We start from the raw sequence: 15,020 nt of genomic DNA, 5'->3' as shown, positions 1-15,020 counted from the left end.
TATTTATTACTTACTAGGATATTTCACTAAAAGTATATCAAAATGTATCTGCTGAATGGGTGTGAACACAGCGTAAAAAAGAAGTCTAGGTATTTTTCGGTTATATGCGTCCATTTTGTATGCATAATAATAGGATTCTAATAGAAAAGCTCTCTCCTATCCACTTGGCGATGTTGTTTTTAAGCACATAAAACTTTTATAATAATGGGCGACCTAAATGCAAAAATAGGCCAACCCAGACAAGACGAATACTTAGCTACGAAATCAAACGGGTATGGAGAAAGAAACCAGAGAGGCCAGAGATTAACACTTTGGAGGAGGCCTTCACCCGAAGAGGGGTTCTTACAAACCAAACAAACTAATTACATATCATTGTTTAATTTATAAACATTATCTAATAGTATACATTACAAAAATATATAAGTATATAGTACAAAAATAAAAAACCTAAATATTTATATGTATTAAACAAAAATATAAAAACTAATAATAATTAATATTATATAAACTAGAAAATAAGTAGATAATACAACCATTATAGATAGATATATATACATAATAGATATATTCATAGGTTATATATGTATTCATTAGATATAGTCATTTAACTGTCATTTATTTTTGTTTGTAAGAAATAAGGCTTTTTATTTTATTTATTTTTTATTAATAATAGGATTAAATTAATATGAACATGATCACTGCTCTATGACATCACTTGAGACAATCTCTAATCGTGAATTGCCATCAGCGGCGGCTCCTCTAATACCATGCAAGTGCTACGCACTGCCTGCATTTTTTAAGACATCGCTCAACTTTGCATTGTTATTCATATGTGTAGGTATCATTCACTTCGCGAAGTAGAACATGTAGCAGTATTATGAACAATACTCCTTCCAAGAGTGCAAAGCGATCGTGATCCAAATACGATACTCAGTTTGCATAGTATTACTGTGAGGTCATTGTATACTACTTAAACGGTGGTCCTATGTTCCTGGAGTGGCGTTTTGTGTATCATTTTTTATATAGTTTAGATCGGCGGACGAATTAGGACTCTAGAAACAAAAACGCCAGTTCCTATTTTATAACAATGTTGGCAAGTTAATAAAAATGTCTTATATCTCTTGTATAGTTATAATTTCTAAAAAATGTATTATAAAATGTCATATATTATTAGTATGTAAACAATATTTATAAATATGTTTTTAGAAATTGTACATATTATAAGAAAGATATGAGACATTTTTAATGAGTCGCTAACATTTTACGAAAATAGAAACTACAATATTTGTTTCTAAACCCCTCAAATACATTCAGTATAATAAAAAAACACAATGGCAATACATGAGCAGTAGGTCGTAGCTGAAAATTAAGTTATAACGATCATATAAGAGAAAAATACTTTTAATAACATATAAATACATTAGAAATAAACTGAGTTTGAAAGAAGGTTGAATTACAATACGAGTGCTTAAAGTCAGACAACGTTATCTACAAAAAAGTGTTTTTTTTTTTTTTTTTGAGATAACGTTATTTTACATTTACGACTACATGATAGTCAAACAACGTTATGTCAATCTTTTCTAATTTCTTATTAAATCGTCAGTAAAGTTTAACGCTAACTACATCAGTTACCCTTGTTTTCATATTTTTTAAAAACTATCCCTATAAATTTTAACATCATCATAAGCAAGATAAATGTACAATACACAATAAATTATAAAATATTAACATTAGGTTTTAAATAAACATTTCCCTTGTTGAGTTACAAAAATCTAAAATAACGATTTTTGGCTCTCCTGTAAAGTTGCACTTTTGTAGATAGTGTTGTTTGACACTAAGCCCTCGAATATACATATTACCCACTTGATGCTAGTTCATTTTATAATTTCATAGATATTAATAAAAATGAGAAAGATTTAAAAAAAAAAACTTACTGCTTTGCACTTTAAACAAAGTGATCTACCAGACCTAATATGGTTTACGACATGAGCACTCCAGAAGACCATAAAAAGTAAGTTATTTCCTATAGTTCAATAACCTCTACTATCAGAAACAGCAATCTCATTTAAAATATGTAAACACTAAATACAATATTGATTCTTCAAAATTTTATAAATGATATACGTATTTAAAAAAATCCACATACTATGTGCGATGCAGGTAATATCTGTTAATTGTTTTTCTAATCTAAAACTTTTTTTGAGAAATATGATAAATAAACAAAGACATATTTAATTTTCCTTCTGAGAAGTTAGATGTTTCACCCATTTTACACTAAATTATCTTAGCTTATGGACACAACAGCCTTCTTCAGTGATTGAGGTAATCACGAAGAGACAATTTACGTGGCTGGGACGAATGCCGCCAAAGAGTTTGACACTTCGGACCCTTATGGCATAGCCTCAAGGGTTCCGTCATCGTGGCCGGCCCTCCCTTATCCTGCAGCGGTGCCACAAAAGCGACCTACGTGCTGCAGGTCTTACATGACGGGAGGCGCAAGAGTTGGCGATGGACCGGGGGAAGTGGCGCGAACTTGTGCTTGTCCTATGCCCCAATGCTGGGTCATGACAGGGTAAAAGAAGAAAAAGAAGATCTTCTCTTTATAGAAGGTAAACCATTGCGCACTACCAGAAAATGCTATTCTGAAGACCACCGGCCGCCACTGATTGCCATCCCAATTTTTTCAGTAATATTTTGTGTCTGTCGACCATATCATGATTTAAATATCTATCTAAATTATTTGTTTTCTGAATTTGGTGCTTAATACCCCGTTTACACTTGCATAGATGTACTGTGCACAGTAAGAAAATGTATGGGGAAACATGTATTATCCTGCAGTTGGCAAGATTGCGTGCATACATCAAACAAGTTTGGAAGCTTCCGAATTGTCATGATTTATTTATTACGCGCAAGTAAGATTACTTTCAATCTGCGCCTGCGCAGTAGAGCGATAGGAGTGAGCATGCCGGTAAAAAAACGAACTACTCATTTTGAGCTTAACCGATTTTCAATACGACCTGTCAGATAGTACTATAAAATGACAACCTCACGTCTCGCTTACTCTTGAAGAATGAGATTGGAGAGACAGTCAGCACTTTTACCTGTATACAGCTATTGTTATGATAGTTTAAAATATGCACTATTGCGGACAGTAATTCCATGTACGTTATCACCGGCCTTCTTCGCGCTTATGCGGAGATGGCAGACCGTGATAATGTCATGGCCAAAAAAGCGGGTGTGGGGAACAGAAACGCACGGTGTATGCTGTTGATGCTGGTTTATTATAAGTTCTAAGTCAAGCAATTAAGGAAGTCGATGATGCTGATGGCCACGGCTGTAGGTGTACGGCTGGCTACGCCGCTGGCTCGAGGGTGATGCGCGAAGTCAAAAATGGCGGACGCGGCGGTATGGCGCTCTGTACTGTCAGTTTGTTTGAATTTTGGCGGGGGCGCTGACGAATTTTAAAGTTGGAAATTTCAGCGGGGGTGCCAAGAGTGGACGTAGGCTGTGGTTTTTTGGGAAAGTTGATGGTTCGGTTCGCCCTTTGAGGTGGTCTGTGGGAGACCTTCATCTGGTATCAACGTGTACAGGCGGCTTAATACTCGTGCATAGATAAGCTTAATAAGCCTGACAAGAGGATACAGTTTGATCCAGCATGTAATTGACGGGTGCATACGATTTCGAATTTTACAGAATATCAGGTTTTGCAGCCCGTGAGGTGTCGACTGAATACTATGGAGTAGTTTTTAACCAATGTGATTTTGATGCGGATGAGCCCAAACTGAATGTGGACAATATATGATTTTCGTTTAAACGGGTGTCTCCATGGGCGCAGCAAAAAAATCAAATCTCATAACTTACAACACACCTATTAATACATTAAATTAATATGTATAGGTACAGGAAGTAGAGCAAGGCTCTTGGAGGAGACTATTTAATAAAATAGTAAAGGGATCAATTTTCAACACTTCAATATGTAATTCACACCACCCATGCATGTAAAGTTATTTAACAAACTCTCCTCGGAACTAAGGCTGCTCGCCAATTAACGTCGTCTTGTGATACCGCGCCAACTGTCTCCTACATTTCCTACAGAGGTTCAGTGGTTCATGTTTGCGGAACGTCGAAGTTGAGAAGAGGAGGTATGACAGTGAGATATCCAGGGTTCCGTGACTAGCTCGGGTGTTGATAGAACCCCAGATTCACAAAAATTAAATAAAAGAAATTAAAGAAAAAGTCTTTCTTGTTCGTACATGGTCTTATTTCATATATACTATAATGTATAAATGTAAAAAATCTTAACACCACTGCACATTTATGTACTGAAATATGACTATATTCTAAAACATTAGAGCGAGAGGTTTAAAAGAATACTATTTTATGTAATAAAAATACTTTATGCAGTCATCAAATGTTTAAAATAAATATAACGGATAATAAGGCTTCAAAATTATATAAATAGATTATCTACAACGTTTAAGGTATGTCCAGGATCATGCTTTGAAAATAGAAAAAAAGCTCCATTTTGACCTACGCTGAGCATGTACCCCCTTAAACTATTGATTGCATACATCATCTTTCATACTTTAATATTACCTTAACATTTGCTTTTCATCTTTGTCCGGCATGTTACTTCCATATACCGGACGAAGGACTTTACCTAAGAATAAAACATTTGCGTAGTTGAGCAGGGAATCAGATCAGGTGTTTTATTCAATGGTTTACAGAGATCAGGGTAACGGTTCGGCCCGCTTTTATTTAATATTTTTAAACACCAAGAAAAGCCTGTTGATAACAGGTAGGTGTCAACAGGAAGTCACCAAAATAGTTATGCTTGAATTATGACTCACAATTCTCATTTTTGTTGCATCGACTAAGGCCGGTTTCAGACGGGACACCGGTGTCGCGCTCGTATATAATAAGGAGGCCTTTGTATTCGAATAAAAGGGTCATTGTATTATGTTTATGAACGCCCTGAGCTAATGAGTGAAAGCGTGTATGGTACACTTTTCCGTCGGCCGCTACATTCTCAAGCCGCCGATACACATGTTTTTATGACCGCAGCCAGTTTTATGTACTAATTTATATCGCGAAATTATGCGTTGACTCATTAGCTTTGGGCGTTCATAAACATAATACAAAGGCCCCTTAATTTGAATACAAAGGCCTCCTTATTATATAACGCGCGACACCGGTGTCCCGTCTGAAACGGGGGTAAGGCTTGGTTCAGACACCGCGGATTCCACATGTATTTTAAACTGAGCTTGGAGCTTCAGTGTTAGCACGAAACTTGAAGAAGCAATATTATGTTTTGGGTGCTCAACAAAAAATAATAAAAAATCAAATAAACAAGCAGTATTAGGTGCACCAGATATTGAGAGATAGGCTTACATAAAACACCAAAGTTTTTTAATTATTTCAGAATGAATGAGGAAATTTCAAGTTCAAATACTCTTATAAGGGATAGCATCTGCAAATATTTTCACCAATATTTTATTATTTTATTGGAATTATCTGAGCTCTATATATATTATTTTCTTTTCTCCATTTCACGAATAAAAAATTCTGTGTCCAAGCATCTATTATCACAACACGTCCGAACCATATGGTTTCCATGCCTCAACTCGCCTCAACTGCCTTCTAGGCATTCTATAGAAACAGAGTCCTTTACGGGATCCTTTTTTTGACGGTTGACTAATGGATTGTTTTTGTACTAGTATCTAATGGATGTATAGATACTAGTACAAATTGGCTCCACGCAGATCATTCCGCACAGCTTGCATCCGCGCGGAATCTGCCATATCTGAACCGAGCTTTATATTATTATTTAGTACCTACATAAGACGGTGAGTAAAGTGGTTATATTTTAAATCAATAAGATCAATATACAAATTAGAATGCTCAATAATATAAATTAATGTTTATTGGATATAAATAATTATTAGTTAGCTTTAAAAAGTTAACAGTTTAGTTTGAATATTTTAAATAAAATAGAATTATTATGATTTGAACCACTTCCTTCTCTATTAACTATGCTTCTCTAGAAGGCAGTGTTTGATAATTTTATAAAAAATTGAAAATTAAATTTTTTTTTTAAATAAAAGTTTTATAACAAATATGAGTTTCTGTTATGAATAGACTCAAAGTGTGAATTGAACCTGACAGATATAATAATAAATAAATTGGACTCCTTGCTTTGGCTAAAGAATATTTTATTTGAATCCAATCCATAGACTAATATACTTTTACCATAGACTAAAATATAATTTGCATCCAGCTGCTGTCATCCGCTTTCTGGTTTTATGTGACAGTTTACTTCGTTTAATGTTGATTACAATTCCTAAAAACCAGCCCTCTTTCGAATGGTAAGTTAGAAATTACGAATAATATAATACTAAATATCTTTGTGAGATGCAGGATGTGTTTTTAAAGATTTCACACAGAATTTCACAATTAACACAAACATTTAGACTATACCAGCAAATCGAATGATTTCTATTGTACCGAATGTACACTGTCTTATTAAAATGTAAACAAATCACTTTTACCTTCATTTAATTAACTCTTTTATTAATAATATTATTAAATTTGCATTAAAAAATACTTAAGAATATTATACGCTAATAAGTGTTATGTTATTAATTACTTATGTGCCAACTGTTTACTCGAACCATTCAATGTTTATGCATTCTATAGACTTGTTATTAATTACTAGGTACCTACTTATAGTTTTTTCTGTTTTCAGTAATGGAAATCTTTTCGTCATTTTTATATAAAAAAAATATGGTTCACTCATAACATAATATTGAACGTATTATATTATGGAAAAAATGTCTTGAATGAAATCCTATGGGAGTTATCATTGCACCATGGCTTTTGCATTCGCTGATGTCCCGTCGATCTTTGATTCGAATTGTGAAGCGAAATCAACAGAAGCCGAAATGTTCGCTGGGAAAATAAAAAAAGAGGCAGAACAGGACAACCAGAAGAGCATGAACGTGAAGGAACTGCTTCGTGGTATTATGCTGGAAGATGGTTATTCGACAGATGACGATGAAACTCTGAGCATTGCTGCGTTAAAGAAAAACCACTCCTTCAAACTAAGCATTAAGAAGGAAGTCGAGACTTTCCCCGACGATGTTGAATTTGAATTAAAATTGTGCGACGACCTCAGCGGAAGTGATGACCCTACCTACGGTAAGGTTATAAAGAAGAAAGGTACCAAAAAAAGAGGACGTCCTAAAAAGCAGTTTGATGATAAAGTGTCATGTGATGATGGCAATAAACCTTTGAAACGAGGACATATGAAAATAAATATCGATAACACTTCTGGAATTAGCATACAAACCGCTGTTGATGTATTGCATAATGATAATATAGATATGATCACCAAGAAAAAGTCCACAAAAAAGCACCGCAAAAAGAAGAAAGACAAAATCTTCGAACGAATCAACGCCAGAATGAATGGGCACCCAGGAGTTTGGCCATGCGATTACTGCGATAAGAAATACAGCCAGAAAAATGCACTAAAGCTACACATCAGAACGCATACAGGCGAAGGTCTATTTCCGTGTCAGTTCTGCGATAAGAAATTCTCCGTGCAGAGCAAGCTAGCCTCCCACTCCAAGGTCCATACCGGGGAGCGACCTTACCCGTGTGAGTACTGCGACAAGCGGTTTGCTGACCGCAGCACGCTTGTCAAGCATGTCCGGATACACACGGGAGAGTTCCCATATTCCTGTCAATACTGCGAAAAGCGGTTTATCCAGAAGTCAGGGTACATCGCGCACACCAAAATTCACACTGGGGAAGACCTATTCACATGCGAGTTCTGCGGAAAAAAGTTCAATCGGAAGTCAACGCTGGTGTCGCACGTTAAGATGCACACGGGGGACAAGTTGCTCAAGTGTGGAGCGTGCAGTAAGGTGTTCACCGTTCAGAGCAAGCTGATGTCGCATCTCAAGACACACACTGGCGAAAAACCATTTCAATGTGATATTTGTGATAGAAGGTGTGTGTCAATTTTACTTACCAATATAAATCTCTCAAACTATTCCGAGGAGAGCAGCCTGGTGTAGGTCTTGACTTCTGATTCTCCCCACCTTAACCTACCTATAATGGCCGTTTTCCGTTATAATAAAATCTATTTTTTTAAGTTTTCACGCACAACTACTTACTTACTAATTTTTGATTTTGGATAAGCACACACATTAAAACACTGGACTTATATTTTTAATATTGTTTTGTTTCACTTGTTAGAGACTACACCATGATAATATGTATATATATTTCGAATTACAATTTTATAATATACTGAGACAAAGTTAATTAGTTTTAGATCATTTGCGGATGGACGACGTCTAGTTGTACCAAGTGTTCGATGATGTGTGTTTTTATTATCAACTGAGACAGTTAGTTTTATTTTCTGCCGATATCTGTGTTACTATAGCAGTCCGGTATCCCAAGTATACGGTAATCATTGATAGCTCCTCTTAGCTAGCAAATTTTTTGCCTGCCTCTGTTTCCGGTTCCTCTCAATTTTGCACCATCTATTAAGTTATACTCTTACCTCAGAGTAATAATATGAAGAGAGTGGGTATTGTTCGGCAAAATGAAGTGTTTGTGTCAAGTGTTATCGTCGCGTATAACGCACAGTAGAACCTCAATTTTATTATTATTTATTGAACTATGAAACATACCATCATGTTGCTTCTCAGTTCAAATTTGAACACAACACAAACTAAATTAACTACTTAGTAATAATTACCACTTATTTTATATTTAACACAAAAACAATAAATTTTAGCAATATGTGCTCGCAGTTTTTGAATGAATGGAGTTATTCAAACCAATATGTACTGGTGATGTCTAAAAAAAATATTTAATTCAGCCATAGAAATTCTATCTTACTCCAACACATATTGCGGAGATATAAGCGTGCCGAATGCTTTCTCACTTATACATGTAATATTATTGTTAAGGGTTCTAAGAGTACCCCATTATAAGTAAGGTTCCATAGATTGAGCAGAGCACGAGGGAGACTATCAGACACATTATCATTATAGTGGTATTGCTGTCCAATTGAGGTCCATATTTATTCCCATGTGCAGCAAATATGACAGGCCAAAGTGTTTATTATTCATGGTCGCTGATGCCACCTGCATTTAAATTGTAGCTGTTGTTCACTTTTCAAATTCAAATATATAATTGGTGCGCCACGTGTCTCGTCAGAAATTACTAACAGTGTTCGGGAGTTTTGTGTTGGAACTTTTCATCGATGCTCGAGAATCATTAATTTTTCATGTCAGTTTTTTTTGTTCATCATCATGATTCACTCTACCACATGCAATTACATTAATATGGACGAAGCATCTAGAAAATAAAATGACACTCACTTTGTGTCGGGTCTGCCGGATGGCGAAATTCATATTTTAATATCGGTATCCTACGGTCAAATGAACATTCTGCTTGCAAGCGGTCTGGCGATACCGCTGGGTCTGCCCATACAAAATTTCTGACTGTCAGGTTTCGACTCCACCGTTATTATTGTGTTACAAAATGCCAATGTGCCTAGTTAAAAATTGTAAAAAAAATCTACTAAACACTCCAAGAAAGATGGGATATCACTTTTCATGTGTTAGTATTATTTATTATTTATAAAATGCCATTTTAATGAATGCAATTGAATGACAGAAACCATTGGACAGTCGCCTGTGATGCGCTGGGCTCACTTGCGTCTAATCTCCGAGAAGTCGTAAGTAACCGAGAATCTGTTTCTAACGCAATGAGTCATGACACTAATACGCCATTACAATAAAGGTTATATTACTATAAATTCTCGAAGCTTGTATCGCATAATGGAAACGGATACGTCATATGGTCACGTGACATCTACCTATACATCTGTGAATGACTTTCATGCACAATTTCTCGTGCGCGCCAGGTATGAAGTGAGTTGTCCATTTAATATGTCATTGACCACATGTAACAAAAATTCATTTCAAAAACATTTTCACCATTTAATACTTTAATAAATACAACATACCTTTAATAATTTGCTTTCAGGTACACAGAACGACACACTCTGTTAACTCATTACCGTTTGCACATAGAAGGAAAACCGTTTGCGTGCGACGTGTGTCCGAAGCAATTCAGCCGGAAGGTTTCCCTCGACCGGCACGCCCTCATCCATTCGGGGGAGCGCCCCTTTCAGTGTGGTGTCTGCGAAAAACGCTTCACGCAAAAAAGCCAAGTCTTGGCTCATCACAAAACGCACACAGGCGAGCGCCCCTACCTCTGCGATTTCTGCGGCAAGTGTTTTCAGAGGAAAGATGCCCTAGTGGCACACCGCAAGATACACACCCTGGGGTCACTCATCAACGGCACTGAGAGCAAGCCCGGTGAGGCTCTGCCCATCATATGTGGCCTTGATGGGCGGCCGCTTATTGCTAAGCTGCCTCTAAAAACTGATGAATCTGTTGGAGATGGAGAAAGTCCTAAGCAGGCTTTACCAACTGATGAAACAAAGGCCGATGTAAGAAAATATATCGATACTGCACTATTAAATCAATATTTTGTTTGATTCCTCCGGAGTGTGAGGACTATTAATAATACAATATTTGAAATAAGTTTAGTTAGTCATTGCCGAAGGTTGACGAAGGGCAGTCACTGCGCTATAACTTTAATACCAATGATTGATGAAGTCCGATTACAAAATGTAATAATATTCGCGAGCCTAATACTACAAGGTTCTAAGTATTCGTCCTTAAGAAAATAAACCCAACAATGAAGTAGTTTTCTAAGCTGCCACATTGTTACTTTTGTTTCATCAAAGACAAACACTTAGAAACTTGTAGTTCTCCACTCGCGTATTGTCTGTTGTTAATGTAGGCTTATTGTAGTTTGTCACAGACTTAAATTTTTAAATCTTTCACTTTAAGTCTTTCACCACGAAAGACGCACCAGGCGCGTGGCCATTAGATCTAATACTTTCACTGCTGACGAGTTAATTACCACATTTATTATCATGCTAACACTTAGAACCTAATTCTGCTCTCGCAAACTGTCAATAATTATTGTTGGTGGAAAGTCATTGTATCTATTATCTCCGATTTGTACAAACAATTTACCTTGACACCAGACTAATTAAATGTAACATTCCAAAAACGTTTTGTGTTCAAAACCTATTCAATTTTCCTATAAAACCTAGTTAGTATCTGTATGAATTTTTGTGAATGCATTTTGTTAAAAAATTATTACATTCGTAACATCAGATATCATGATAAAAATATACACACGATCACATTAATATTTTGAATTTATTTTTCAGCAGCTGCCATTGAAATCGGAGAGTGATATCTTTGGATCGATCGACAGGAGCGCGTTCAGCGTGGAGATTGATTCAGACGCTCGAGATTGTGAAGACTATATACCGTCAGGAAACCGATCGCCAACACCCTCATCATCTTCTAAAGATTCTTCAAGCGCTGCATCGTCCTCGGACACAAGTTCTTCTAGCGATTCTTCGTCAAGCGATGACGACGACAATGATAACGGACTGTTAGATGGAGAAATACCCCTCGATGATTTAGACGGTACCCAGGTCAAACTGGAAGCGATCGTTGAAGAAAATGTTGATAAAAAGCAAAAAAGTCACACATCGTCTTTCTCATGCGATGTCTGCGGTAAATGTTACGCGAAGAAGAGCGGTCTGTCTATGCATCAGCGCCTGCACACGGGCGAGCGATTGATTTCGTGCGATCAGTGCCCGCGAGCGTTTGCAGCACCCAGCAAATATTTATCACATGCCAAAACTCATACAGGAGAGAAACCATATGAATGTGACATCTGCAGCAAGCGTTTCACCGAGCGTCATTCCTTGGCCACGCATTATAGGATCCATGTGGGTGATAAACCCTACGGCTGTGAAGTTTGCAAAAAAAGGTATTTTGAGCCAGACAAAGGTCTATTTAAGCGACACCGGATATACACAGCTCATTTCTGTGAATTTCTTTGTAATATTTCCTGACTTAATGATAATGTTTATTTTAAAATAGAAAATTATTATTCGCATCAGAATTTTAAAGTAAAATGAATTTTTTAAGGGCAGTTATAAAATACGAAATGGGATAGTGATAGTCTATTGTAATGCAGAATTATATTTTTTTTTACATCACTTTACTTGTGGCTGGGTGGGCTCCGGCCTCCTCGAGTCACCTTATTCTGGTCTTTCCCTCTCCAATCTGGGATGCCGTCTGCTCATCTCATTGGGCATTCTGGACCATACCATCTGACTACCAAAATTTGTGTCTCACTGCAACACTCCTCTGGTGGCTGCTTATCAAAAACTTATATAAAAAATTATCAGCCGTTGAAATACCTACCTGTAATGATATATTACCTAGATGTATGCTGTCCTGATCTGCCATTGTTCTTCATTTTAGATTCACAAAGAAAATATCTCTGGACCGGCATGTGCTCATACATTCTGGTGAGCGACCATTCCAGTGCGACTCGTGTGACAAACGTTTCACGCAGAAGAGCCAGATGGTAACGCACCAGCGCACACACACCGGGGAAAGACCCTTCCTCTGCAATTTCTGCGGAAAGAGTTTTAACAGAAAAGACGCCCTGCAAACACATAGCAAAACACACACCCTCAAGCACTTGCTGGCCAACGAGTGCTTCAAGAGGGGCGGAGGGGCCACTGTGCGGGATAGACCCCGCCCACCGACTGATATTACATAGGCTAAGACTGTTTTGTAGATATAATGGATTGTTTCAATGTGAATGACAGAAAAGGAGAGTGGGTGCAATGATATTATAAAATTTACAGGATGGAAACGTCTTCCATTTGAAATAGAATTGATTTTCATTTTTATCAACACTTCTCTGGGCTTATTCGATCAGGCACATTTACTATTTAGGCAAAGTTTAGCACCCAGTGTTGTCGAATCTGTGGAAAAAACCTTTAATATATAGATGACATGCTTTTTTGTGCTCTGCCGGTGAAATCTAAAATTTTCCTACCAAGACTACTTCTCACCAGGCTCCGAATTTGGAACATAATTTTGGCACCATTTAAGGGCCCACATGCCCTGTGAGGTTCAAAATTTTTTTATTGTAAAAACGTAGTTTTGATGTTGAAAAATGCTGAATTTGACACCACATGTCGTCGCGATTTTTGCAAGCTAGATGAAGATAATGAATGCTAAATGTGGCAAGAAAAACGCTCAGATTGGCAAATGTTATTAGCACCTAGTAGAATGTATGTCTGTACTTTTGCAGTGATAAATTTATGACCATGACAAAGGACCTCTATATTGAGGCAGCTCACATAAGTACAAATTCCAATAATAGTGCTGTAGTGGAATAATTTAACTTTGAAATGCACAGATGCGATTTCGTCTAGCTAGAGCGAATTTGAATATTGTTATGGTTTCTAATCTCGACTTCATTTACATCAGTCCTTTAGTTCTTTCTCTCGTTTAGTGCCGTTCCGGCTATGACTGATTTTCTGTCAAAAATATCAAACTTCATGCTAATGTAGTACCTATGTTAATGCTTATAATTCAATTGCAATTATTATTCTAATTAAACAAAATCTTCAATTGATAATTTTCATTTAGCTCGACAGTTTACCACATTGCGTTTGAAATATAAGAAACATTACAATTTTATTGTAACTGATGATTTCGATTTTGATTTATAGCCTGACTATGAGAGGCCTTGGGCCATAACATAATATTAATATTGTACTGACATTTTCGACATCAATTAATTTTAACAGTTTCAAAGTGTGCGTACGTCAAATCATAACCATGATCATAGAACCCGACCATAGACCGTAGATAATATACATAAACACCAGTTATAGATAATAAATCTATGAGAAAATTCATAGACCAAATCACTAAAAAGAAAATGTGTAGTCCTGCAGAAAATAAAAAAAAATTCACTAATTTGTGCGGTTGGTGATGTAGCACATTATGCATTAGGTGACCTCATTGTTGTTATGGCCATTTTGGCAGATTTTTCTAACTAACAATATTCGTTTTTGGTTCAAAATGTGCTACGGGATGGGAGCATCTGTCCACCAACATTTTAAATTAAAACAACATTCACACTTTTGTCCGTATCACGATCTTACCGTAAGTTCATGTGACGTGATCGTAATGTATTTTTTTTAGTATTACACACGATTCAGCTACCAATTCAATCACGTTGAAACTTGGTTTAAGGCTATACTTCAGTTGAGGCATGGTCTAAAAATATCGTGGATAGGCGATGCGCGGATTGTGCAAATGACGCCTGCCGAATGAAATATAATTTGTCATAAAAATCCAACATGCGTCCATTTAATGTTATGATTATTGTTATATTACTAATAATAGTATATTCATTGACATGTTTTCTTTTTTTAAGTACATACGTAAAGTTTTTTAGTCATCTTTACACTATTTAAGAATATTTTCATCCGACGCCATGACAAAACAAATCGACGTGCGCACACTTCGACTATCGGTCTCCGATTGGCGAGTCCAGGCGACGAGTGAGAAATTTCGTTGCACCTACTGTTGAAAATTATTTGCCGTTTCACTGAAATACGCTCTTAATTGATTTATAACCAATGTACTGTTGTGTTAAAAATGTATTCAAAGTAAACGAAAAAAGATAATTCAGTTTGGTGGGTGCACTAAACAGTATTCCGTCATATTTTCTTACTTGAAATATCATTGAACAATATTGGAAATTGTATTTCAATAAGTAAGAAGTTGCTGGTTGTGTTGCCCTTCACAATGGCCCAAGTAAGACGAATGTATGTTGTCACATGATGGTAACCATTTTGAAGAGGGTGTCATTCGTACTGTGTGGCCCATGGCTGCCAAATGTTTGCCATCTATCATGACAGTGTCAGTGTTTCAATACGCATCAAAGGGTACCACCCCGTCATTCGCCTTTCTTGGGCCATTGTGAAGAGCCTAGCATTTTACAAAAAAGAATAAAATCAGATGACTAGC

At 36.5% G+C, this 15,020-nt stretch overlaps 1 protein-coding gene across 2 annotated transcripts; it reads left to right on the top strand.

The window, feature by feature from the left end:
- Positions 1 to 6,269: 6,269 nt before the first annotated feature.
- LOC147066791 (uncharacterized) lies at positions 6,270 to 13,939 on the top strand. Of its 2 annotated transcripts, none has more exons than XM_085954218.1 (5): positions 6,270 to 6,365; positions 6,746 to 8,011; positions 10,066 to 10,534; positions 11,333 to 11,943; positions 12,444 to 13,939. In XM_085954218.1, the coding sequence occupies exons 2-5, from the start codon at positions 6,840 to 6,842 to the stop codon at positions 12,745 to 12,747; spliced, it is 2,556 nt and encodes an 851-aa protein (XP_085810344.1). In that variant the 5' UTR covers positions 6,270 to 6,365; positions 6,746 to 6,839; the 3' UTR covers positions 12,748 to 13,939. The 2 variants fall into 2 exon arrangements, with proteins under 2 accessions (XP_085810344.1, XP_085810343.1); XM_085954217.1 differs by having other exon boundaries at positions 11,330 to 11,943.
- Positions 13,940 to 15,020: the final 1,081 nt, after the last annotated feature.

The sequence above is a fragment of the Rhyacophila brunnea genome, unplaced genomic scaffold (assembly GCF_057557595.1).
Source record: "Rhyacophila brunnea isolate RB1 unplaced genomic scaffold, BYU_Rbru_1.0 scaffold_4, whole genome shotgun sequence".
Lineage (NCBI taxonomy): Eukaryota > Metazoa > Arthropoda > Insecta > Trichoptera > Rhyacophilidae > Rhyacophila > Rhyacophila brunnea.
Note: the sequence above shows the minus strand (reverse complement) of the source record. Positions and strands in the feature narration are given on the sequence as shown.

Bases quoted from the DNA above. Each gene is read 5' to 3' on its own strand.
- LOC147066791 (XM_085954217.1), top strand. From the start codon at position 6,840: ATGAAATCCTATGGGAGTTATCATTGCACCATGGCTTTTGCATTCGCT. The intron at 8,012-10,065 runs GTGTGTGTCAAT...ATTTGCTTTCAG, and splicing joins TGTGATATTTGTGATAGAAG to GTACACAGAACGACACACTC. The intron at 10,535-11,329 runs GTAAGAAAATAT...TTTATTTTTCAG, and splicing joins CTGATGAAACAAAGGCCGAT to CAGCTGCCATTGAAATCGGA.